This window comes from Pelecanus crispus, chromosome 16, assembly GCF_030463565.1.
Source record: "Pelecanus crispus isolate bPelCri1 chromosome 16, bPelCri1.pri, whole genome shotgun sequence".
In the NCBI taxonomy this organism is placed as follows: domain Eukaryota; kingdom Metazoa; phylum Chordata; class Aves; order Pelecaniformes; family Pelecanidae; genus Pelecanus; species Pelecanus crispus.
The window spans coordinates 7,005,985-7,032,010 of NC_134658.1; the positions used below are offsets into that span (position 1 = coordinate 7,005,985).

The 26,026-nt window shown below is 59.9% G+C and overlaps 3 protein-coding genes across 3 annotated transcripts; 2 read left to right on the forward strand and 1 right to left on the reverse strand.

The window, feature by feature from the left end:
* Positions 1 to 512: 512 nt before the first annotated feature.
* On the forward strand, positions 513 to 13,167 carry RNF19B (ring finger protein 19B). Its single transcript, XM_075721841.1, has 9 exons — positions 513 to 1,090; positions 5,815 to 6,020; positions 8,225 to 8,369; positions 8,825 to 8,987; positions 9,661 to 9,775; positions 10,294 to 10,434; positions 10,759 to 10,966; positions 11,760 to 11,891; positions 12,395 to 13,167. The coding sequence occupies exons 1-9, from the start codon at positions 513 to 515 to the stop codon at positions 12,864 to 12,866; spliced, it is 2,160 nt and encodes a 719-aa protein (XP_075577956.1). The 3' UTR covers positions 12,867 to 13,167.
* Positions 13,168 to 14,434: 1,267 nt separating this feature from the next.
* On the forward strand, positions 14,435 to 16,466 carry TMEM54 (transmembrane protein 54). Its single transcript, XM_075722181.1, has 6 exons — positions 14,435 to 14,447; positions 15,047 to 15,240; positions 15,576 to 15,612; positions 15,789 to 16,000; positions 16,082 to 16,216; positions 16,374 to 16,466. The coding sequence occupies exons 1-6, from the start codon at positions 14,435 to 14,437 to the stop codon at positions 16,464 to 16,466; spliced, it is 684 nt and encodes a 227-aa protein (XP_075578296.1).
* Positions 16,467 to 17,287: 821 nt separating this feature from the next.
* Positions 17,288 to 18,858, reverse strand: LOC104024176 (neuron-specific calcium-binding protein hippocalcin). The gene is made up of 3 exons (XM_075721850.1): positions 18,481 to 18,858; positions 17,675 to 17,780; positions 17,288 to 17,385 (listed from the first exon to the last, which is right to left on the reverse strand). Exons 1-3 carry the CDS (start codon positions 18,856 to 18,858, stop codon positions 17,288 to 17,290), a joined length of 582 nt encoding a protein of 193 aa, XP_075577965.1.
* Between the last annotated feature and the right edge of the window lie 7,168 nt (positions 18,859 to 26,026).

Here is a 26,026-nt window from a genome sequence, read left to right on the forward strand (position 1 = left end):
AGGGGAGCTGGGGGTGCTGAGGGGAGCCGGGGTGCTGAGGGGTGCAGGCCGGGGTGCTGAGGGGAGCCGGGGTGCTGAGGGGGGAACACAGCACTACCGCGCTGCCTCACGCTGCTCAGCTACTTCAGAGCCCCTTGGGGCACCGCTGCCGCGGGACGCGGACGGGGACAGCCACCGCCGCAGCGGGGTCCGCGAGCTTCGGGCCTGCCCGAGGGCGCTGCCCACAACCAAAATGGCGGCGGCGGCGGCGGCTGGCGGGCGGGGCAGGGCGGGGCGGGGCGCCTGCGCAGCGGGCGGGGCGGGGCGGGCGCGGTGCCGCACTCACTCGGCTCCGGGGCCGCTCTCGTTGCAGCGTGGCGGAGGCAGCGCCCGGCGGGACGCGGCGCCCCGGAGCCCCCCTCGCCCTCGGAACGACCCTCGCGCGGCGCCGCCGCCGCCACCACGCCCGGACCCCCCGCCCCGCCGCCGGCGGACGCCGTCGACTGGCAACCAGCGCCCCGGCCCCGGTAGCCATGGGCTCCGAGCGGGACTCCGAGTCGCCGCGCTCCTCCTCCATCCATTCGGCCGCCGCCAAGTGCCCGAAGCCCGGCCGCCGCCGCCGCCTCTCCTTCCAGAGCGTCTTCTCCGCCGCCGCCGCCTCCGCCGCGGGCGGCCGCCGCCGCGCCAAGGCCGAGCCGCCTCCCGCCGCCCCGCCGCCGCCTCCCGCCGCCCCGCCGGCCCCGCCGCCGCCGCCGCCTCCCCCGCCGCCGCCCCCCCCCGAGGAAGCGCCGGTGGTCCCGGAGGGCGGCGGCGAAGAGGAGCTGGAGTGCCCGCTGTGCCTGGTGCGGCAGCCGGCGGAGAACGCCCCGCGGCTGCTGTCGTGCCCGCACCGATCGTGCGGGGCCTGCCTGCGGCAGTACCTGCGCATCGAGATCACCGAGTCCCGCGTCAACATCTGCTGCCCCGAGTGCAGCGAGCGCCTCAACCCCGCCGACATCCGCCGCCTCCTCCGCGACTCCCCGCACCTCGTCGCCAAGTACGAGGAGTTCATGCTGCGCCGCTGCCTCGCCGCCGACCCCGATTGCCGCTGGTGCCCGGCCCCCGACTGCGGGTGAGTGCCGGGGGCGGGGGGCACGGCGTCCCGCTGGGGCGGGCAGCCTGGGGAGCGGGGGTCCCGCTGGGGCGGGCAGCCTGGGGAGCGGGGGTCCCGCTGGCCCCATAGGGTGCCGGCCCGTCCATCCGCCCTGGGGTGGCTCAGGGAAGGGGGACCCCCACCCTGCTGGGGTGCTGCCCGTCCCCAGCAGGTCCTGGGGACAGCTGGGTGAAGTGGGACCTGCTGTCGCCATAGGGTGCTGCTTGTCCTGGGACAGCTGGGGGTGGCGTCCCGGCTGGGATGGGCCTGGGCCATCCAGTGGGATGCTGCTCGTCCCTAGCAGGTCCTGGGGACAGCTGGGTGAAGTGGGACCTGCTGTCCCCATAGGGTGCTGCTTGTCCTGGGACAGCTGGGGATGGTGTCCTGGCTGGGATGGGCCTGGGCCATCCAGTGGGATACTGCTCGTCCCCAGCAGGTCCTGGGGATGGCACCCACACCCCCCCCATCCTGCTGGGGTGCTGCCCGTCCCCTCCTGGGTCGCAGGGCAGCGCAGGGAGGGGTGGCTCCACCCCCAGTGGGGTGCTGCTGCTGCTGCCTGTTCTGCTCCTACCGAGGCCCAAGAAGAGCCCTCATTGCAGGTGTTCTTTGCTTGCTTGTCAGCAGCCTCTTCGGGACAGCTGATGGGCCTTGGGTACCAAAATGACGCTCCGTCTATCCCTACTGCCTTGCTAGAGCACTAGGATTTGACCTTGGGGGCAGTGGAAATACAGACAAATTGCGTATGAGTGGTAGTACTTGAAGGGGATTTTAGCCAAGCCATCGTTTCCCTAATTTAAACAGCTTTTTTTCGCCCTGCACAAATGGGAAGCGTGGAGTTTTCTGGCCACATGTGTAGCTGCAAGCTGTGGGGACAGTGCTTGGGGACACCCTGCAGCTCCCGCGGTGGGGAAGAAGGTCCCGTAAACGGTCACTTTTTCCCAGTGAGGATGTGAATGCATGGCACAGAGGAGTGATGTTGAGTCATTATCCGTTGCCTAAGTGAGGAAGTGTCTGTCTGTCCAGAAGTCAGCCCAGCCGAGCTTGATGACTTTATAGTTATCTGTGCGTTGCTTTCATTTTCTCTTCTGTTTTCCTTCAAACGAACTCTGTTAGGTTTCTATTTGAGCATAAGCCAAAGCTGCCTGGAAAAGGGCTTTGTTCGGGAAACTTAGAGAAGTGCTGCAAAGTTTAACTAGAACTCAGCTTGGTTTGCAGTTCTGGGTAGCAAGAAAAGGCATGAAAGGAAAGTCTGACCTAGTAGTCGGAATGGAAAGCGTGGTGGGAGGGTTGTGAAGATTTAATCAGAGCATTGTAATAGCCTTCCTATGCAAATCAGTTAACCTGGCTTGGGTTACCCATTTCACGGCCTCCAAGTATCACTGTATAAGGGCTTATTTCTTCAGAGGGCAACGTTAATAGTGAACAACGGCTTTGCTCCTTTCTGAAGCAAAATCGAGTGCTAGGTCTTGATACTTCAGTAGCACGGGAGACAAGATCAGGGGCACGGAGCAGGTTATGCTGCCCACAGAGCAATACCAGGGGAATGCCCCTGCTGTTAACCAGCTAGAGAAAATCCCGTACCTGCGTACTGGATCTCAGCTCTTTGGCTGCTGTGATATTTATCTGCGTTCAGGATAAGGTGTAAATGCAACGTACGTCATGCAGGCTGTCTGGTTGGAAGGAGCCAGCCCCAGCATGGCCTGGAGGGCGTTGCCTCTTTCATAGGAACCCAGCCTGAGTCTGATCCGGCAGTTGCTTTGGGCACGCTGGTGTCACATGCAGCTCTTTCATGCGAGCAAAAGCCTCCTCCCTGGTTAGCCTGTTAGCAAGGTGAGCCAGACGACATGCACGGGCATCCTCCTCTGAGCTGCCCAGCAGAAGCAAGAAGTGACCTGGCTGTTGAAAACCAGGCAGCTCTCGCGGGTCGCTGCGGACCTGTGCTACTAGCGTGTCTGTAGCACTTGAACAAAGGCTGTTGGAATCAGCCCTCCGGCGGGGAGAGGAATTAATCGCCCTATTCATTCTTCCCAGCGAGCTTGTGTCGCTGTGCTTATGTAAAGTCAGGGTATGAATTATTTACAGCGGGCTTTCCCACCGTAGTAGTGCCGGTACACCGAGCCAGAGCTCCCGCGTGGGGCTGGGGGCACGGCGATGCTCAGCACTGGGTGTCCCCCACCAGCGAGGGGCTGCTGGGCGATGGCAGACAAAACCCTGGGCGTGTGGCGTGCAGCATCCTGTGCCTTCCACGCGTACCGCAGTCTTTCGTAAATGGAAGAGCTTGGCTGTGCTGCCGGGGAGGAGGAGGAGGACCAACACAACACCAGTGCGTGTTGCCATGGAAACAGTGGTCAATTGATGCACCATCAATCGCGGTACAAATAATTTTCTATGTTTGCAGCTTTTCTTTTTTTTTTCCCCCCCTTGCTACAATCAGGCGGCATCGCTGTCTAGGGTTTGTCACACTGCATCTCTGCTAGAAGCTTGGGAGAATAACGGAACCTTTAAAGAAACGGAGATGTGTAGGCTGAGCTCGGTGAATGAGGCTGGAGGCAACTGGTGAGGCTCTGGCTCCTGTGGAGCAGCAGGAGGAGGGACAGAGGCAACTCGTGGCCATCCAAGGAGTGGGCTGGGAACGATGCTGTGAGATCCCTGGGGTCTCGGGAAGATGCTCGCTGCTGTTGCCGCGTGGGGAAAAGTCAGAGTTTCCCTTTTCGTCTGCTGGGGGTGAGCCTGGAAGCGGCTGTTTAACGCAGCGATGTGTCAGAGGTCAGGTGGAGAGGGGGTGTGCGTTGGCCATCCAGATCCTGCCCTGGCTAGCACTTAGCACGTTGCTTCAACAGCCTCTTTCTAGTTGACCTTGAATTCGGAGATGTGTTATTTCTTTCCCTCATAGACAGTCATGTAGTTTGTTTCCCTACAGCTGTGGGCTTGTTCATGATATTTGTCATTTCGGCTCTAGGAACAAAATATAAATAGTGACGGTTTAAATTTCTCATAGGATTTGCTCAAGTGTTTAGAAAAACTCCACACTTCGAGTGAGGGGTTAATTTGGAGCATGGGGTTGCTTAATATATTTCACTGAACTTTCCTAGCCACTGTTATGGTTTGAAATAGCAGTGTGTCATAACACAGCTGGTCAGATGAAGCTTTTTTTTTCTTTTTTTTTTTTTTTTTTTCACCAGGCGTGGGTCTTTGGCTGTATGATAGGGGCAGGGTAAGGATGCTTAGTGGGATCTTCCCTGGACAAGATGCGTAGGAGTCAATGTGGATCCAGTTTGTCCCTCCCAAACCCCCCGGGCCATCTGTATCCCGTCTCTCCTCCAACGCTGGCTTCACGTGCAGGAGTGCGCAGCCATTGATGCACGCTGAGACCCTGTAGTCGTGCTTCCCGGCCCTGCGCTCGGCACAGAGATGTTGTTTCTTTGGCGATTGTGTCGTACCCTGGCAGGATGAAGTTGCTCAAACTCCCACGGGATATGAATCATTGTGGTATGACACATTCAGCGGTTCTCACGCTGCTGCCTCTGAGAAGAGGCAATACAACTTGAGCTACACAAGCTCTAAATATAAAACCTTAAATAGGAGTTATTCTTCTCTGACCGCTAACAAAAATACTGAGGATGAACGACAAAAATACCCTTTGCCATACTGGTGTCGCAGAACTGGAAGGCGCTTCTGGAATTGCTCAGTTTAGCCCCTGCCAATGGAAACAACCTCATCCTAGATGAGCGTAAGTCAGCTTTCCTATAGCGGTGCTTGGTGATGCTGCTTAGACTTTTGTGTACACAGCACGCTTCCTTCGCGAAGCGTCATACTACTCTCAGAAAAAGTGAACTGCTTGAACCTGGCCTTCCTCTCTTGCATATTCAGTTGGTTTTACTCGAATTTTGGCTTACTCCAGAGGCAGAGCGTTGTTTGTCGCTGCTCTTTAAAAAATAGAAAATTCTGTGGAGATCAACAAGAGCTTGCTTCTTGAGATAGCTGCATGTGGAAACCCCTGTTGTTCCACTTTTTTAGAGTCATTCAGTTGATAAAATGCCCAGGACTTCCTCAGCTTTCCTAGACTCCTCCGGGCCATATAGCTTCCACACGTATGCCTGTCCTAAGGAACTGGGGTATGTGTGTTTAGCCACAGGTGCCTGGAAAGAGCAGGGTAAGCCTGTCCTAGGAGCCTGAATTGGCAGAAACAGCGAGCTGTTAGCTGGGCACACCGGGCAAGACAAATCTGGTCTGTGTGAATTGACAGTGAGAACTGCCAGCGGTTATTGAAGAGAGAATTCAATATTGTAAGCTGTCTGTATAAAAGGTATCTGCCCCAAGTAACCCAGTTAGCACTACTTAATTTCAGGCCCTGCAGTGCAAACCACAGGACCGGAGAGAGCAGGAATTTGTCTAGCGTGCAGGCTGCTGTGCGGACAGTGATCAGAAATAAAAGAAATGAGATGGGAGAGGTGGGCTGATCACCTGCTCTGCTGCCCTGCCCCGCAGGGCAGTGCTGCTGCAGGCTCCAGGGGTGAAAGCACGTGTTGCTCGGCGTAGCCTGAGATCTCACTGCAGCAGCTCCTCAACCAGCTGCTTTTTCAGCAGCTCGGGCAGCGACAACCTCCCGTGCCACCCCTGGGCAGGCTGAGTTTAAAGGATCACTGGACTGTTGCCTGATAACTTTGTCTTTTACTAATTCACCCGGTGTTTTCCTTCTCCAGTTATGCGGTTATTGCCTACGGTTGTGCCAGCTGCCCCAAGCTGACCTGCGAGCGGGATGGCTGCCAGACGGAGTTCTGCTATCACTGCAAACAGATATGGCATCCCAACCAAACCTGCGACATGGCCCGCCAGCAAAGGGCACAGACGCTCCGAGTACGGACCAAGCACACATCAGGCCTCAGTTACGGACAAGAATCCGGGCCAGGTATGGATTCATGTGTTTTTTTGGTTACTCGGTGCTGCAGTTAAAAAAGAGCCACCTGCGTGCCAACCCTGACCCGGCAAAGCGGGGGGGGTGTTAGTGCCCTGTGGGAAACACTGCTGCGTGGCACAGCTGAGGGTCTCCAGCAGCCATGGGTGAGAACAGCTGTGAAACTCAGAGTCATTTCCCCTTCTCATATGTGTTAGAACAAATCTGGTGGGCTCTCCAAGAATGCAAAATAGATCGGTAGGTCATGATGTGCTTTCGGTCCTTCCACGTCACAGCAGCTCCCCTCATCCGCCCCAGCTAGGCTTGTGGCTGTTTTGATCTTGGATGTTCTTGCTTCTTGCTGATCTAAACCCTGAACAAATAGGCACTTTTTAGCCTTGCAACTTCAAATTTGCCTGCTGCAGTGGTAAAGAGTAGCATTGATGGCTGGCTGAGTGTGGGGCGTCTTGCTCTGTGCACTGTTAGGTGTTAGTAATGTCAGGTACAGAAAAAATGCCAACCCACAGACTCCTACACTGCCTGGTAGGAGCTGCTGTGTCTACTGAGTTAGCGTTCGTTAAAAATAACTGTACTGACCCTGGAAGTGGGCAGTGAGGCTATTTCATAAAGTCCTGTCCTACCCTCAAACAAAACTGTTGTGGTTTAAGCCCTGCTGGCAACCAAGCCCCACGCAGCCATTTGCTTCCCCCCCTCCTCCCCCAGTGGGGTGGAGGAGAGAATCAGAAGGGCAAAAGTAAGAAAACTCATTGGTTGAGATAAGAACAGTTTAATAATTGAAATAAAATAATAATAACCATAATAAAAATTGTAATGAAAAGGAGAACAACAAGAGAGAGAAACAAAACCCAGGGGAAAAAAAAACCCAGTGATGCAACCACTCACCACCCACCGACTGACGCCCATCCCATCCCCAAGCAGCGATTGCTGCCCCCGGCCAATCCCCCCAGTTTCTATCCTGCCCATGATGCCGTATGGTATGGAATGTCCCTTGGGCCAGTTTGGATCAGCTGGCCTGGCTGTGCCCCCTCCCAGCTTCTTGTGTGCCCGGCAGAGCATGGGAAGCTGAAAAGTCCTTGACTGGTGTAAGCAGTGCTCAGCAACAACTACACCATCAGTGTGTGATCAGCGTTATTCTCATCCAAAACACAGCACTACGGCCAGCTACTGGGAAGAAAATTAACTCTATCCCAGCCAAAACCAGGAGAAAACCACCCTGCTTTTCTTCTGTATCCGGAGTTAAAATGTTAATGCACTTACTTAGAATGGAGCTGTCGAGGGTGGTTCAGAGGTGGCTTAGTGGTGTGTCAAGGTTCAACAAGCCCCAGTTAGAGGTCCCTGGTAATGGATGGCATAGATATTACCACAGCCTGCAGTACAAACCAGCAAGCAAAAAATAGTTTCTGAGTTTTTACACCCTTTTAAAGGAGATCCCTGCCAGGGAGAGCTTAGCCACTGAAAGAGAGGTTCTTCAAGACAGTGGTTTTTCCCCACCCCGTTCTTGCTGGATTCAATGTAGTGATTAATAAGGCGTGAGCTGCTCTCAGCAGCTGGATTTCATATTGCCGAGTGCTGCAGAGGCTGCCAGCGAAGCCCTGAACCACTGCGCAGCCATTGCATAACTGCGATCAGATGACGCTTGAATTAAGGAAGAGACGAAGGGCCCTTATCCTGCTCTGCCAGCAGCAAACGGGACTGGACAGCCTCTGCACCAGACTCCCGTGTGCGGCTGCAGACCCCGTTCCCTTTTTGGCTGCTTTTGAAGGCCAGGTTCGGAGTTTTTCCAATGCCGCCTTCTCCCAGTTGTTCTGTTGTTCTTGGCCCGTGAATCACCTTAGTGGAGCAATTTAGTAATGGTTCGTTCTTACGCTGTTGCCTCGGCTAGCACGGGGCAGGTATGACTTGTTCCCAGCTTTTAAGCATGTTTTGGAATACATCGCCTTCAAGTCTAGACTAAGCTTTTAAAGTGACTGCTGTTCTCAGTCCCTGCTGTCAGGCAAATGGCTTTGGTGGGATGTGTCTCATCAATATTATCTTCTCGCTCTGAAGAGAAACTGAAGACATGGCCATCCCCACTTTATTAGCGAAGGTGTTCTGCCCACACAGAAAACGAGGGTTTCAATCCATAACGAGAACCCCCTCGTTGACTCTTCATGCTCGCAGCACAAAGTCCAACTCAATCCCATGCTTCCTCCCTGTAGCTGATGACATCAAGCCATGTCCGCGTTGCAGCGCTTACATCATCAAGATGAACGATGGGAGCTGTAACCACATGACCTGCGCGGTGTGTGGCTGCGAGTTCTGCTGGCTCTGTATGAAGGAGATCTCAGATCTGCATTACCTCAGGTGAGGGGAGCAGCACGCCTGCGTTCCTGCCGGTGGGGTACCACGCGCTTCTCTGAGGCTGATTGGAGGAGTTTGCTTCGTCTGTTGGCCTTTCATCCTCCTGCCTCTCCAACCAGTCAGCAAAATTTTCTTCTTCCTGACCGAAAGAGCTGAACTTTCTTCCCACTTTATAGTATGAGGATGCTCTTCCACACCAAGAAGAGCTCCTCCTGGTATAATTGCATTTGAGAGCTCTTGGCATACTGGATATTAAACGTAGGCCTGGTAGTGTGATAATCACCTTGATGAGAAAATTAATCTTGATGGGGGGGAAGAGGGAAACCTTTTTTGTGTTGTCTACCCAATTCCTGAGTTTTGGGTTTTGTCCATGTGGAAGTTGAACTTGGGGTTCTCAGGAACACTTAGAAATCACTGTGGTGTTAATGTAATTTTTTTTTTTTTTTCCTTCTGTTAAGCCCCTCTGGCTGCACATTCTGGGGCAAAAAGCCATGGAGTCGTAAAAAGAAGATTCTCTGGCAGCTGGGCACATTGATAGGCGCTCCTGTAGGCATTTCCCTCATTGCTGGCATTGCCATTCCTGCTATGGTCATTGGCATCCCTGTGTATGTCGGGAGGAAGGTAAGTGTGGGGAGTACAAGGTTGGAGCTGAGGGATCTGGGGCTTTGGGGTGTTCTCTGTACTTAAGGCATCTGACCAGAAATTTAGAGCTGATACGAAGGGTGGATCTTTTCGTTGTACCAAAATTCAGTTGTCTCTTCTAAACCTTGTCTTATCTTTTGGGCTTGTGTGGGGAGAGCGAAGGTGATGGCTGATAGCCCTTCAGACTGAAGTCCTCTCAAATGCATTTTACGTTGCTCTTGTGCCTCTGCCTTGAACTGGGAGCACGCAAGGAGAAACCTGCTCTCTTTTTAACGCATCCTGTGATGATGGGCTCTATGGGACAGTGGTTGGACCCTGAGCATCACACTTTGGCTTGCATTAGTCACTCCTGTGTTTGGATGCTGACTTGCTGCCTCAAACTGTGTGATACTGTTGTGTGTCTGTGCTGTAAAGAGGCGTTGAGAGGGAAGAAATGGCATGTCTTCTATAGCACTGTATTTGTAGCTGCTTTCTTTTTCTTAAACACAGACCCACCTGCTAGATCTGATCTGTGAGATCTGTGGTCAAGATGAGGTTTTTTAAGGGCTAATACAGCTGACAAGGCTGTAAAACCACAAGCTTATTAATGTCTTCTGCTGGCATTTGCTCATGGCCACGCTCTCTTCTCATCTGGCGCTTCTCCTTCCGTCAGATCCACAGCAGGTATGAAGGAAAGAAAACCTCTAAGCACAAGAGGAACTTGGCCATTACTGGTGGGGTCACCTTGTCTGTCATTGCCTCTCCAGTCATCGCTGCTGTCAGTGTTGGTAAGTGGGCACAGTCCCTTTCCCTTCTGGTGGTTCAGTAGCCACCGAGACAAGTGGGTAGCCCAGCCCTGTGAGATGGGGGTGGCCAAAGGGCAGTTTGAAGACTGCTGCTCTTCTGGGCACATCCCTCCGTTTCACATCCAGGCTGCATGTCCTCTTGTGCTTGAGTTAGCCTGGAGCCAGCACAGGGCTTGTCTGGAGCACCAGTTGCCTGTGCCATGGCCCGTAGTGGAGTCCCTTGACACGCAGAGCTGTCTCTTACCCATGGACTGGTTTGGTGGCTGATGCCTTAGGGGTCCAGACGAGGCTGTCTGCGCTCCTGGGGTTCCCTCATTCTGCACTGCAGCAGGACAAAATGAAGGGCTCCTCCACTGTCTCTCTGCAAATTTGTGAACTAGGACCTTTAAAAGCAGCGTTAAACACAACTGAAAGAGTCCCTGCCCCAAAGAGTCCTTTCTGTCTGCCCAACGCAGCTCAGTCTTAGAGCCCCTCTTAACTCAGCGCATCCTACTCTCCAGGTATTGGAGTCCCCATCATGCTGGCTTACGTCTATGGTGTTGTGCCGATCTCGCTGTGCCGAGGCGGTGGCTGTGGAGTTAGCACCGCCAATGGAAAGGGTGTGAAAATCGAGTTTGATGAAGATGATGGACCAATCACAGGTAATGTGATAACTGGTGAAGGGAAGGGGTGAAGCAAGACCCTGTCCTTGCCTCTTGTAATGAAATGGTGGGGAGGTCTTAACATTTCCCAGATCTGAACATCTGTCTTTACCTGGGTTTGGCTAGAAGCAGTTATTTGCTTCAGTCTTCTGGTGATGTAGCTCTCAAAGCAACATCTCAGCTCTTCCTTGCCCTGGACGAGGCAGGGAGGCAGTCTGAGATGACACACATGCTGCCTGCTGTCTGACCCCCAGCTCTGCTGGCACCGTCGCAGCCGAACGGTTCCCTTGCTGATTCCGATTCCTGTGCTCTTCTTCCCCGCAGTGGCCGATGCCTGGCGAGCCCTGAAGAACCCCAGCATTGGCGAAAGCAGCATTGAGGGGCTGACCAGCGTGCTGAGCACCAGCGGCAGCCCCACTGATGGGCTCAGTGTGATGCAGGGCAACTACAGCGAGACGGCCAGCTTCGCCGCCCTCTCGGGCGGTACCCTGAGTGGTGGTGTCCTCTTGGGAGGCAAGGGGAAGTACAGCAGGTAACGGAACTGATGGGCACAGCAAGAAAGGGGTGGAGGCTCCCAAGGCCTGTGTTGGCTGAGCAGGCTTATTTTGGGGAGCTCTCCAGGACTGTGAACGGTCCTTCTTTGACTCGGGAGTCATGTCTTAGTATTTTTACTTCTTGGTCTGTTGTAGAATAACCAGTCCCAGCAGACCAGGCTACTTCTGGAGTCAGTGCTAGGCTGGCTCTTGCAAAGAGGAGAAAAGATGAACAAGTTTCTGTCCCTACTGGGTACCTTAAAACTGCAGAGCTGATGCTTCAGGTTAATTGGGAGCAGTGCAGAGATGCCTGCGTGGTCTGCTTAAAGATCTTCCAATCCTCTGATCTCAGCCTAGAGGCTTTGATGCTTCCTGTTCTCCAGTGGCCTATAGCAAGCAGGGCCCCTGCTTTCCAAGTCAGGAGGTTACACCACAGTTTTCCTCTTAACTTGCCTGTGAGTCAGTTTGCTGGGTAATTAGAGACACGTGTTGATACGGCAGCCAGGATATAATCAGGGCTGTGTGCTACATCTGTGAAAATCAGTTCTTTGCAGGAGTTGCATGACTCATAGACATAAAAGCAACTTTACCTTCGTCATGGAAAACAGAATGGGTTTACCTAAATGGAGCCAAAAATGAGACTAAATGAGAGGAGCCATTAGGGTTAAACTCTGTCATGCCGAGCTGGGCCAGCACAGGGGGCCTCTTGCTCTCCCATCACGAACAGTGATGGTTTGGTGCCCCTTGGGGACCATCTAAGGCATTTCTGAGGAATTCTCTTCTTTTCTGCAGGCTGGAAGTTCAGGCAGATGTCCAGAAGGAGATTTTCCCCAAAGACTCGGTCAGTTTGGGGGCTATCAGTGACAACGCCAGCACTCGAGCCATGGCTGGTTCCATCATCAGCTCCTACAACCCCCAGGACAGGTAGGAGGACATGTGATGGCAAGAAGGGTGTTGGTAGTGGGTGTCCTGGAAAAATCTGCTCTGCGAGGTGCTGCTGTGGGTGGCAAGATGACTGTAGTTGTACCAGCCCGCTTTTCTAGAGCTGGCAAGTGGATTGATCCTTTTACTTGCACAGAAGGACAACTGGGGACAATTTGGGAGCAGCTTTCATATGTAATGTGGAGGCTGAGGAGGGGGATCTGCAGCTCAGGCCTCTCAGGGTCTGTTCCTGGCTGCTCACGGGGACTCTGATGCTTTCCCACTTCCGTTCCTGGCTCACAGCCTGGGGATGATCTTGGCTGCTGTTAGGAGGACTCGAGGAGAGCAGCAAGCGGTGGTGTTTCCCAGATGCCGTGGGGTGATGAGCAGCATCTTGCTCATGTTTGGGAAACGTGACCCTCCCGGTACAGTGATGCAGTGCCTGGTGGTGACCCAGTCAAACCCGGTAACTGTACCCGGTAACACAAGGGTGCTTGTTTCTGCAGGGAGTGCAATAACATGGAGATCCAGGTGGACATCGAAGCCAAACCAAGTCACTACCAGCTGGCCAGCGGCAGCAGTACAGAGGACTCTCTGCATGTCCACACCCAAATGGCAGAGAATGAGGAAGAGGAAGAGGAGGAGGAGGAAGAGGATGGTGAGCAAGAGCAGACGTGCAAACACCAAAGCTGTGAGCAAAAGGACTGCATTGGCAGTAAAACCTGGGACATCACCCTGGCCCAGCCTGAGAGCATACGGAGCGACCTGGAGAGCTCCGACAGTCAGTCGGATGACGTGCCAGACATCACGTCGGATGAATGCGACTCCCCCCACTCTCAGACTGCAGCAGCCTGCCCAGAGACCCCCAAAGCTAGAGGTGCTGAGAGCCCAAGTGCCCACCTGAGCCACTGTGCCCAAGCCGAGGGCTGCAGGCTGGATGAAATAGTCAAACTGGAGTGCATCGAAGCCAGAGTATGAAGCGGCCTCCTGCTGAAAAGCACACTCGCTGTCATTGCATCTTTTGGGGCAGGGTTGTGTCCGTGTTGGCTTCTGTTTGCAATTCTCCAGCTGGCTCCCCAGCCTCGCCTCGGGGAGTTTCTGTTTCTTACATGACAAAAAAGAAAAAGGAAAAAAAGAAAAAAATCCCCCGCCCTCTTTTTGTTTTAATTTATTGGTTCAAGCTCTGTGAGGTGTGTAAGAGTGTAAATATGTACGTGTGTCTGTATGTCTGCAAACATCCTAAGGGACTATTTGAATAAAGACTCTGGTTGTCATTCGACTCGCATCCAGCTCATCCTTTCCAAAGATGTACGGTGAAATCCTCTGGCTACCTTTGTCCTTTCCTCAGCGTTTGTAAACACTGCCCTAGCCCAAGGCATGGGGAAAATGGGGTCGTCTCCTCTTCTGCCTCTAGAAAGCGTGGTGGGACAGCCTTGTTCTGTCTGCAGCGGCAACAGTGGCTGGATCTGCTTGGTCCCAAAGCTGTAGCAGGGAGAGGTTTCTCTCCTCCTGCCCTCCCTGTGCAGCAGGGCTGTGTACAGGTTAAAACAGGGGAAGGGTGGGGACTAACGCTGTGCTGAGCCAAATTCCTGGTGCCGCTGGGTGTAAGGGACCTGAGGAGGCTGAGGGGCTGGGCTGGTGCCTCGGGCGGGATACTGGGGACAAGTGTCTGAGCCTCTGCCTGGACCAAGCCCTTCCCCAGAGCAGTCGCAGGAGCCAGGGCTCCACTGCTGTCCCTGTAATTAAATCGTTGGTGCCTCAAGTCTGCAACGAGCTTTGCGGGGAGCATCGCTTAGCAAGGATCTCCCAAGAGTGAGGGAGGGCTCCCCAAAGCACCCCGGCTGTGAGCAGAGCTGGGTCGCTCTTCCCGCAGCTGCCTGGGCAAGCCGTTGGCCCCAGCCCCTCTCACTCAGTCTCTCGGTGTCCGTAACCTCCCTGGAAGCTTCATCCGGGCCATTGCTGCCAAACCGGCTCCTCTGAGTCACCTCCTGGGAAGTCGGCACCAGCCCTGACTCTGCTTTTCCCTCTCTCTGCAGGTCGATCCCTGGTACCTGATGGTGCTGGGCTCTGCCCCGTGGTCCAGCAGCATCCCACCTCGAGGGGCTGCCCCTTCCCAGACCCTTGGAGCTGTCTGGCCGGATCCCAGCCTGCTGCCATCGCTTTAGGGTGGACTGACCCAAGCATGCCGGGGAGCTGGAGGTGGCGGGGCTGGATGGGGAAGGGGATGAGGCAGCGTGGCGTGGCGTATCGTGCCATGGCATGGCCGCTGGCTCCGCAGCAAGGGGAGCACAGGGGTGGGGACAGGGCTGTGCTTCCCCTTGGCGGAGGCAGGCGAAGGTGGAGTTATCCCTTTGTTCATCCCAGGGAGCTGGTCTGACAGGAATTGGAGTGGCAATGGGGTGCAGCAGGTGAGTGGCTCTGGTGGCCTGGTCCTGCCCAGCCATGTGGGGACCCTGATGGATCCGGCTGCCAACCCAGGGGCTGAGGGCAGGGCAGGCCTCAGGGGCATCGAGGGGCTCTGATGGCCCGATCCTGGCCCGGTGAAGATGTGTCAAGCGGGTGAGTCCAGGTCCGGCGCGGTGATCGTGCCAGGAGGGTGCCCCAGCCCTGCTCTCCTGCAGGGGAAACTGAGGCAGGGAGGGAGGGGAGCCGAGGGGCTCGGATGGGGTCAGGTCTGGGCTGAGCACCCGGCTGACCGTGGGTGTGCAAAGAGAGCGGCCCCGGGCTGGGTCCCGACGGGGCAACAGCCTGGCTGCTGCTGCAGCCTCTCCTCAGAGCGCTGGGTGCCGAAACCCAGTGCCAGAGCTGTCTTTTATGGGCAGCTGCTCTCCCCAGAGCTTCCTCATCGCCCTGGGGAGCCCCGACCCTTCCCAGCCCCATCAGGGATGCCTGTCCCTGCAGCTGCTGCCCCTGCACCGCCATCCCGGTCCCAGGAGAGCCGGCTGGAGCGGTGGTTTGCGTATGTGGGCTGCCGGTGGCTGCCACCACATTGCCTCCTGCCTCGTCCCGCTGCCAGCATGGGGCACGTCCTCTGGGGCTGTCCCCAAATGCCTCCTGCCCGTGCTGAGCGTGGTGCAAGGGCGGGAGGGACGGCTCGGTGCTGGCCACCCCGCACCGTGCAGCCTCCTTGCCCAGCCCTCCTCTCCCCCGCGTCTCAGGCCACCTCGATCCCAGCTGCCACCAAAGGGTCCTCATGAAAACGGGCCTCATCCTCCTCATCATCGGGCACCTCAACTTCCTCGCCGGCACCCTCGTCCATGGCACCGTCCTCCGTTTTGTGGTCGATCCCCGGGATGCCATCTCCCTGCAGCATGCCATCGCCAACGCCGCCTCCGTCATCTCCGCGCTGCTGGTACTGGGGGGGCATGGGGGGACATGGAGAGGATGCGGGATGGATGTGGGAGGGATGCAGGGTGGGTAGGAGGTGGAATGCAGGAGGGTGCAGGATGGATGCTGCTCCATCTCCCCTTCCCTGCTCTAAATAGGGCTTTCTAGCACAAAACTGGGGGGTTTAAATGCACAGGGACTTGTTGCCGGGCGGAGGCTGGGGGAAATGAAGCTGTGCCCCCCCGCCATGCTGAATTGGCCAGATGAGCTTTCAGGGACAACATCAACAGGGAAAGGGGACCGAAGTCCCCGGGGCAGGCGGGTGCCGGGCATCGCTGACCTCCCCGCGCTTCCTCGCAGACCATCTCCCGTGGAACAGCTGCCCTCATGCTGTCCCCGCCTCGCCCACGCCGCCCTCGGAAGCGCCCCCGGCCCCGCAGCCCCTCGCCCAGCACCCGGCGGGCTGTAGCCATCCCATGGAGCGCACATGGCCGCCACGTCCCCTCGCTCGGGGACCGTCCCCGGGGAGGGAGCCCGGACAGGCAGCCGTGCGTGGCCCTGGCTCGCCACGCTGCCGCTTCTCTCCCCTCCTGCAGCGACGGGCGGTTTTCGCCCTCAGCGCCAGCAGCAGCCTGGGCTGCCTGTCCTGCCTGCCGGGGCTGGCCGTCTCCATCGGGCTGACGCTGGGCAGCTGGGGCTGGGTGCTGCTGGCCCCCTGCACCTTTGCCAATGTCGCCCTCACTCCGGTCTCCCGCAAGTGCCCCTTCGATCCCACCCGTGTCTATGTGAGTCCCCAGTGGGCTGGGGGTGTCTGCACTGGGCATGGGGGGGATGCAGGTGGGGACCTGACACCTGTGTCCCCGCAGAGCTCCATGCTGTCCCTCTGGGCCATCTCCCTCCTGCTCAACTTGATGGAGATCGTCTTCAGCATCCACTGCCTTGTGCTCACCATCGACCTCCTCCGCCCTGCTCACTGCTGCTGCAGGGTGCACCGGAGGAAGGTGACTCCTGGTCCCCCGGGCTCAGCACCCACCCAGTCCCATGCAGGGCTGGGACAGACCCGGCCAGGCTCGGGAGCTACAGGGTGGGGGTAGGACATGCCAACGCGAAGTTCTTGTCCCTCCAAGTCTTGTTCTCATCATCCTCTCTGGCTTGCAGGTCTCCTTGCAGGCAGCCCCCGCCGAGAGCCCCGACCCTGGGCAGTGCCTGGGCTTGCTGAGGCTGGACAGCGTGGAAACCACCTGGCTCTGAGCGGGGCCCAAGAGCCGACCCTTTGGATGTGCCCCGGCCAGCCCTGGCCCATCCCAGCGCCCGCACAGCCCCGCAATGGGACCCAGCTGCCCCGAGCCCAGCTACCGGGCAGACACATCCCCTGGACGCCATCAGCCAAGACACACGAGCCCATCCCCGTGGCCTCAGGTCGCCTGGGGCTGCAGCAAGGGAGGCGACTGGGCTGAATCCAGACCCCGCGGAGAGGAGCTTTCCCATTGGCATCGATGGCCCCTTCCCCACCACTGACTGCGTTGACACAAACTTTATTCTGCGGGTATTAAAAGACCAGAAGCGTGTCCCCTCCCTGCGGCCCCCACCCATGTGCCGGCTGTGGGGAAGGGGCTGGCCCAGCCCCGCGGCCGTGGCAGTGTGTGCATGCGTGGGGGGGTGTTGGGGGGCCCCCGAGCCACCGGGTCTTTGTCCCCTGGACTATGTCCCCGTGCCTGCCAGCGATGCAGCGGTGGCTTCACCGCCCGCCTTTCCCACCCGGTTGGGTTGTCCCCCTGCTCCGAGCCCCCGGTGCTGGGGGGGACCATCCTCGCTCGGGGCACACCCTGCCTCCATCCTCCTTCCCTCAGTCAAGCCAGGGCAGGACCCCCCGGCGATGGGGACCGTCCCCCCAGGCTCCCCCTTGCCCCAGCCTCAGGTGGGGTCCAGCTCTCTCCCTGCGAGGGGCCATGGGGGCACGGCAGTGGGGACCGCGGGGTGCGGGCAAGGGACAGTGGCGGTGGCCAGCTGCAGGGTCTTGGGGTGACGTGGGGCTGTGGGGGGCCGTGGGGGGCTGCAGGGGTCCAGGGGGCTCAGAGCTGCGCGGTGCCGCTGGGGTCACACTGCAGCAGGCGCACGATGGACGGGTCACTCTTGGCACCTTTGATGAACTCCTCCAGCGAGAGCTTGCCTGTGGAGGGGGGACACGGCTCAGCCCGGCAGCCACCACCCCGTCCCGGGCGCACACACGGGACCGGAGACCTCCCAGCACCGCGGACACCCACCTGCCCGGGATGAGCACCCCCGGGGTCTGCTCCCCGGGCTGCGGGAGCTCGCCGAGCCCCTCCAGCTGCCGGGGCTCCCCCCGGCCACCCCGGCCGACGCGAGCCATTTAATCAGCATGCGTGCGGCTCCTTCTAAGACCCCCGGATTTAGCCATGAGACCTTTCCCTTAATCCCCTCCATCTCCTCTCATTTACCGTCGTTATTAGTATCCATCTGTCGGAAGATTTTTTCCGTTCTTTTCTCTGGAGTCGATTCATCTTCAGGCATGTTCATCACGGAGGAGACCATTTTGTAGATGGCCTGGGAGTGGGAGACAGGGATGAGGGTGGGCGCAAGGTGGGCACCTGCCATTGCCCACCCGAGACAGGGGACAGAGCTCTGGGCTTCACTGCCCTGGGAACGGGGCTGGCGTTTAACACCCTCCCCATGCAATCAGGATGTGGGGAGCTTTAGCTCCCAGCGCAGCCGGGGTGGCCGCAAGGAAACAACCCGGCTGCAGGAGGCAGTTGGAGCTGCTCCCGCGGGGAGATGCCCACCGACATGTCACTGCAATGGCCTCCTGAGTCACCTTCTGATGCCCACGTCACCGGGTTGCCGTCTGGGCAAGGAGAGCATCTCCTGTCAGTTTGCTGACAACAAGTCCCTCTGCCCCAGGGCGCTCGGGGACGGCTGCCGTGCACCCAGCGCTTCCCAGGAGCATAGGGAGTGGGGCCAGCGGGAAGAGCCCTGGGACAGGGTGACAAACGGTTGTCCCCAGGACAGGGAAGGACCAGGGGATGCCCTGGGGTAGATTGATCCCTGCAGACGCAGAGCTCAGCGAGCGGCTCTCTGCAGACAGCAAGAGGCTCCATCCCAGGCACCGTCAAGCCCTGTGCCGGGGGTAACACAGGGCGTGTGTCCCCAGCGCACCCACATCCCAGGAGGGGACGGCCACCGTCACACCAGGGTGACACGCAGGACCATGCACTAGGAGCCGCGGCGGGGCAAGGGAGCCCGGTACCTGCACGATCTCCAGCATCTCCTCCCGGCTGATGTAGCCGTTGCCGTCCAGGTCGTACATGCTGAAGGCCCACATGAGCTTCTGCTCCAGCTTCCCGCGGGAGGTGACGCTCAGGGCGATGATGAACTCTCGGAAGTCAATGGTGCCGTCGCCGTTGGTGTCGAAGGTGCGGAAGACGTGCTCAGCGAACTTGGATGCATCGCCGTAGGGGAAGAAGTTGGCGTAGATCTTCTTGAACTCCTCCACGTTGAGGATGCCCGAGGGACAGTCCTTCAGGAAACCCTTGTACCAGCCCTGCAGCTCCAGGTCGGAGAACTCGGTGTTTTCCCGCAGGTCCTGGAGCATCTCGGGCCGCAGTTTGCTGTTCTGCTTCCCCATGCCGCTGAGATGCGCCGGCTGTCCCGGGGGACGAGCTCTGCAGCGGGGTGGGTGCCTGGCCCGGCTCGGGGGGGTCCCTCTGCGCTACAGGAGGGGAGAGGGACGGGGCAGCGCTCCCTGGCAGCCCCCAGACACCCGGGCAGACGCCGATGCGGCCCCCTCCATCCCCGCCATCCTCTCTGAGCCGTCGGGGCCAGCCTGGGGGACCACCCAGCGCTGGGCAGCGCCAGCCCCCTCGCGTTTGCGTAATAAGCCCTTAGAGCTCATTTGCATAATATATAGGTGATATATAGCTGGCATCAGGAGGGCAGAGCAGCCTGGAGCGGGGGAAGGGGCCGGATTCGGCCCCAGCAGCGCGCTGGCTGGGGCTCTGGGTCCAGCCCGGCTTTGGGGCTGGCCAGATCTGGGTCAGCTCCCTCGGAGGGAGGGTTATTTTCAGCTCCTCCGCTGCCTCCGTTAATATTTGATGCCTCTGGCTGGCACTGGAGCCCCGGGGAGTGCCGGGGGCCACAGGTCTCTGCTCGGGACCCCCTCCTTGCTTCAGGGTGCCCACGCCCCTGGGGAACCCAGTGCACCCCATCCCACCGGGGTCACCCCCGAGGGGCGCAGAGGGGCCTGGAGGAGGTCAGGGTGGGTGTCCAGCATCTGGCCACGCACCCCAGGTCCCCACGCTGGGGGCTCCGGGGGGACCTTGACCCACTGCCCCCACCCCAGTCTGTGTTGTGACCCTGTGTGGGGAAAGGATGGGCTCGGGGGGCTTCATGGGTGCATGGGGGGCTTCAATGCCTGGAGCACCCGCAGTCTTACCCAAAGTAGGGAGGGGCACCCCCAAATCCCCCATCCTTTGGGTTCACAGGGCAAACAGGAGTCCCCAAAAGGAGCAGCTCAGTAGGGCTGGACCCCCCAATTAAGGGGGGCTGGGACTCCCCAGTGTCTCTCCATCACCCCCCATCGCGGCTCCATTCCCAGCAGCCCGAGGGAGGATCTGCGTGTCCCCACCCCACTCAGGGGTCCCCAGCCAGGGCCCCCCGGGGCTGCCACAACCCCCACCCCGCTGCCGGGGGGGGTCTGTGCCCCCTCCCCCCCGCCCAGGGCAGCTCCCGTCGCTGGGAGGGAAACCTGGGGGGGTCTCGGCACCCCGAGAGAGGGCTGCAGGGATCCCCCCAGGGCAGGCACCTCCGGAGGGGAGGTTGGGCACCCCCGGGGAGGATGCTCCGGGGGCGGGGGGGGGGGGGGGGCTACAGGGGATTCTCCCCAAACCGGGCACCCCCGGAGAGAGGGGGGGTTGCCGGGGACACACCCAGGGAAAGGTCCCCCCGGGGGGTGGATTACCAGGCACCCCCGGCAAGATGCGGCGGGGCGGGGGGGGGGGGGGAGGGCACAGGGCACCCCCGGCAAGATGCGGCGGGGCGGGGGGGGCTCTGCAGCCGCCGGCGGGGAGGGACGTGCCCGGGGGCTGGGTCCGTGCCGGTGCCCCGGTCTCCCCGGTCTCCCCGGTCCCCCAGTGCCCCCCGCCCCCCCCCCCCCGGGTCCTCCCGTCCCCGCCGCCTCCTACCTGCCCGGGGACGAGCTGCTGCCGCCGCCGCCGTGAGCCAGCGCAGCCCGGGAGCGCCCGCCGGTAGTGCCCGCCGCAGCGCCGGGCTGGGGGGGCACCGGCCCCGGGGGGCCCCGGGGGCACCGGCACCAGCCCCCCCCCGGCTCCCCCACGCAGCTGCCTGCCGTGGGGCTCGGTGTGCAGCCCCCGGTCCCCCCGCAACCGGGGTCTGGGGCCGGGGGGAGGCTCCTGCTGCACTGGCAAGGGCTGGGGCGGCTCTGGGAGCACTGGGAAGTCTTGGGGCACTGGGAGCACTGGGAGAATTGGGAGGTCTCGGGGCACCAGGAGCACTAGGAGCACTGGGAGAACTGGAGCACCTGGAGAACTGGAGGTCTTGGAGCACCAGCAGCAATGGGAGGTCTTGGGGCACAGGGAGCACTGGGAGAATTGGGAGGTCTCAGGGCATAGGGAGTACTGGGACAACTGGGAGATCTCAGGGCACAGGGAGCACTGGGACAACTGGGAGGTCTCAGGGCACGGGGAGCACGGAGAGCATCAGGAGGTCTTGGGGCACCAGGAGCACTGGGAGAACTGGGAGGTCTCGGGGCATGGGGAGCACTGGGAGAATTGGGAGGTCTCGGGGCATGGGGAGCACTGGGAGAACTGGGAGGTCTCGGGGCATGGGGAGCACTGGGAGAATTGGGAGGTCTTGGGGCACCAGGAGCACTGGGAGAACTGGGAGGTCTCGGGGCACCAGGAGCACTGGGAGAACTGGGAGGTCTCGGGGCATGGGGAGCACTGGGAGAATTGGGAGGTCTTGGGGCACCAGGAGCACTGGGAGAACTGGGAGGTCTCGGGGCATGGGGAGCACTGGGAGAATTGGGAGGTCTTGGGGCACCAGGAGCACTGGGAGAACTGGGAGGTCTCGGGGCATGGGGAGCACTGGGAGAATTGGGAGGTCTTGGGGCACCAGGAGCACTGGGAGAACTGGGAGGTCTCGGGGCATGGGGAGCACTGGGAGAACTGGGAGGTCTCGGGGCATGGGGAGCACTGGGAGAATTGGGAGGTCTTGGGGCACCAGGAGCACTGGGAGAACTGGGAGGTCTCGGGGCATGGGGAGCACTGGGAGAATTGGGAGGTCTTGGGGCACCAGGAGCACTGGGAGAACTGGGAGGTCTCGGGGCATGGGGAGCACTGGGAGAATTGGGAGGTCTTGGGGCACCAGGAGCACTGGGAGAATTGGGAGGTCTTGGGGCACCAGGAGCACTGGGAGAATTGGGAGGTCTTGGGGCACCAGCAGCACCGGGAGCACGCCAGCGTTGGCACACCAGACAGGCAAGGCACCCGCAGCCACCTCTATCCAGGAGCCATGGCCTCAGGCTGCCTGCAGACCCGGGTGGCCGTCGTGGCCCCGGTCGGGCCAAGGGCTCAGTTACAGATGTCACTTGTCCCTTCCGTGGGTGCCACGCTGCCTCGGGCTGCCATGAGCTGGGCGGGATGGGGAAGCGCGCACACACACACACACACACACATCCCTGAGCATGCACCGAACTGGGCACCCCTCTCTCCATGTGCCACCCCTGTCATCACACCTGCCTGGCCCCATCCCGTTCCCTCGGGAAGAGCCGGTGCTCCAGGACGTGGGCCAGGCTGGTCCCTACAGGGACAGAGAGAGCCGGGGGCTGCGGGGACTCCCACGGTGCTTCGGGCATCCCCAGCGCCCGGGCACAGGCTCAGCCATTGCCTTCCTGCTGGCCCAAGAAGTTGCCAAATCAGGCGTTTTGGGGCTGGAAGGGGACATTTTGGGTTGGGTGACCCCAGCACGATGCAGCACAGCACCACAGCATCCTCACTTGGTCCAGGGGCTGGAGCAAAGCAGCTTTCGGCAGCTGCTCCAAGCACCGGGAAAAGGCTCCAGAGGAGACAGATGATCGCTATAAGGAGGTGCCATTCCCGGCAGGTTTTCCTGCATTCCTGCACCAGCTCCATCCGTTTGCAAAGCTCGGGATTGTTCAGCAATGCTGCGGGGAGCAGATGGCAGGGGCAGATGGGCGGAAGAGGCACTCTCCTCCAAATTGCACAAATAAACATGCATAAAGTGATTAAACCCACAGCCCTGTCGCCGGTCTGGGGGGGAACGGGGAAGGGACTGGGGTGGCTGCTGTGGATTGGGGAGCTGGGCGGGAGGACTGCTTGAGAGACCCAGGATGGGGCTAATTCACCCCAAAATCTGCTGTGCACTGAGATCAGCGAGGCTGAGAGGCTGCCGGTGCCCGTCGAGGGAGTCCTGGCACCTCCAAGCCTAAAACGCCAATCTGAAGCGGGGCAGGAGATGGGGAGCAACGCTGATAAAGTGGCCGAAATCCACGGGCATGTTTTGGAACACCGATGGGCAGTGCTTGCCCGAACCACTGCCAGGCCGGCGATGGGACCCAGCCCAGCCCGCGGTGCTGGCCCGTGAGGACCACGGGGACCTCGCTGTCCCGCAGGAACAAGCAGTTTTTAATAATAAAGGCAATATTGGTCTCTCATTGTGTTTCTTTCCCCTTTTTTAATAGCCTCACAGTGGTACCTTTCCCCTGCCTGTTGCTGGAGGACTCCGGAGGACCAGAGACCCGCAGAGGCTCCGTGCCCCCTTCAGCTGCACCTTTGGGTGCTGAGCCTCCTCCCAGGCGCTGCCGTCTCCCCATCAACTCCTCTGCACCCTCCGCATCGTAGCAGCCGTGTCCGCACCCTGGTCGAGGGGCTGGCGGCTCCCCGGGGCCAGGAACCCTCTGTGGGGTCCGGGCAGGGGTCTCGCGCAGGACTGGCATCGAGCCTGAGGGGCGTTTTGGGAATGGGATTGGGCTGGAAACGAGGGAACCGGTGACGAGAGCTGCTGCGGCAGCGTCTCCCTCCATCCCATGGTGGGGAAAGGTGTTTGAAGAGGGGTATGGGGTGGGGACTGAATTGGGGCCTTGGTGTGAGCAGAAAGGCAAGGAAAATGGAGACGTTTGTGCCCTCGGGGCTGAAGGCAGCCTGGGGGGCTGGAGCCAGGCAGCTCGGGTGCTGGGCGATGCTGGGAGGAAGGGCCAGGACCCCCCAAAGGTGGGGGTGCTGTTTCCCCTCCGATAATCTTCATATCTATTTTAATCCCCCTCTGCATGAGTGACAGAGGGCACAACTGACGCAGGCTGATTTGAAAGCATCCCATTTCTGACTCAAACCCGGCCCTAAACCCACCTAATCCCTGGCGCTGGAATGGATTGCAGGAGGGAGAGAGGATAATACGGGGTGCGGGGGGTGCAGGCAGGGCCGTACTCTGCCATCAAACTCGAGGTGATTTACAGGGTGCCTGGGGCTGGGGGCAAATGACCCCCAGCCCATCCCCTCTGGCTCCTCATCCCCTCCACCCCAAAGCCTTGCGGTTTTTTGGCTTGCAGCCCCCTCCATTGCCCCTTGTTCCTTGCGGCGGTGCCAGGCACACCAGCTCATGCTCCCACTGGCCAATTTGGGGGCTCAGCCATGTCACAGGGGGAGCAGGACCATCCCCTGGGGGGGTCAGAGCCCCAAAACAGCTGGGGCAGGGAGCGGGGCTGGCTCGGGGCTGGCTCCCGCTGGCCCCAGCCTTGGCTGAGCCGAGCCCCTGGCAGAGACGCTGCCAGGAGGGTGCCGAAATGGCTGCGGGTGCCGCTGCGATGCCGTCCCAACTGCCAGCAGGGAGAGAGGTGGCGGGTTGGCGATGCCGTGGCTAGGAGATTCCCGCCGCCTTCTCCTCCTTCTTCTCCTCCTCGCGGGGATTTCTGCGGGAATTTCCTGCGTTGTCATAGCAGCCATGAAGCCCCTGAGGCTTCACTGCAGCAGGGCAGAATGGGATGGGGCTGCAGGTGAGACCCCGTGCCCTGCCCGGGGGGACACAGAGGCCGCTGAGTGTGTCCCTGTGCCCTGGCACACACGGCAGCCGTGTCCCAAGGGGTTGCACGGCTCCGCACACACGCGTGCACACACGGCACCCATGTCCTGGGGGGTTGCACAGCTCCGCACACACACGTGCACACACAGCAGCTGTGTCCCGGGGGTTGCACAGCTCCGCACACACACATGCACACACAGCAGCCGTGTCCCGGGGGTTGCACAGCTCCGCACACACACATGCACACACAGCAGCCGTGTCCCGGGGGTTGCACAGCTCCGCACACACACATGCACACACAGCAGCCGTGTCCCGGGGGGTTGCACAGCTCCGCGCACACGCGTGCATGCAGGGCAGCCGTGTCCCAGGGGTTGCACAGCTCCACACACATGCGTGCATGCAGGGCAGCTGTGTCCTGGGGGGTTGCACAACTCTGCACACACACGTGTGCACGCAGGGCAGCGTGTGTTGGTGTCAGCTTTGGCGTGGCCCCTGCTGCCGTCCCCAGGCCGGCGGGGCACGGCGGTGCTCAGGGTGCCCAGGACTCCCACAGAGGGACATTCAGGAGCTTTGGTGATTTGGGCTCCAGCATCAGCTGCCCTGGCCTCGCCAGCCCCACATGCCCGTGGGAGCATCCTGACATGCACCCACGCAGTCGGGGCGGCCCAGGAGGAGCCCCGGCATGGCCCCGTGCCCCAGGACCGTGCCCTAAGGAGGGTTAGTGCCCCACAGGCAAACAGGCACCATCCCCACAGCCTGTAGGGCACTGGGATGAGCTGGGAGGGGAGAGGGCAAAGCAAGAGGGGCTCAGCCCCCCTAGCTGTATCAGCAAACCCAACCAGGGTCTCCCTGATACCCTGCAGACCCCTCCCCGTGAGCCTGCGCTGGCCCCAGAGCTCATCCCCATCCCCAACGCCCCGTGGAGGACACGGTGAAGGTAAGCGGAGCCGCGGCGGGGGCACGGGGCAGCGGCTGCGGGAATAGCCGAGGATTAAGAGCAAATGCCCAGATAATGAGGATCTTTGGTAAAAAGCCCATTTGTATAATTTAAATCTCTAATAGGCTTCCTGGAATACAAAGCCCTTTGTGATGCCCGATCTCATCTAGATCAGGAGCCGCTTGCTAAATCTTGACTTAGCGCCGTGGGGATGCGGGGACGTTTCGTAACGTAACGGCTGCATCCCACGTCCCCGTGATGCCTGCGCTGCCACCCTGAAGCACGTACGGCTCGCCTCGCCTGGGCAGCCGCGGCTGGGGCTCCTGGGGACACACGTCCCGGTGCCCATGGGGCACATGCATGTTGGCACCTGGGCGCGTGTGTGTTCAGCAGTGCCGTGACACGGAGCTGGGACGTGTTTCGGGGCAGTTTAGGTGCAAGCGGGTCCCCAGCTGTGTAAATGGCTGCGGGTGGCGGCTGCGGCAGAGTTGAGGGGAGGGAGGCGTGCTGTGGGCATCTCGGTGCCCGGTTTTCCGTGCCGCCTTCCCCGGCAGCGTCTGCAGAAGTGCAAAACTCCGAGGGGTTTCCCCACCCCGGAGGCAGTTTGTCACCGTGCCCGCGGTGTCGCAGGGTTCCCCGAGCTGTGGTGGGGGTGGCCCATGGCCAGGGTCTGCCCCAGCTCGTCCCACCCGGGGGTTTGGGGCCGCTGGCAGGGGCAGCTGAGCTCTGCAGGGGAGCCAGGACGTGCCCGGGGCTGGCTGGGGGGCTGCAGCTCGTCCCCACTGGGTCCCACCATGGGGGTCCC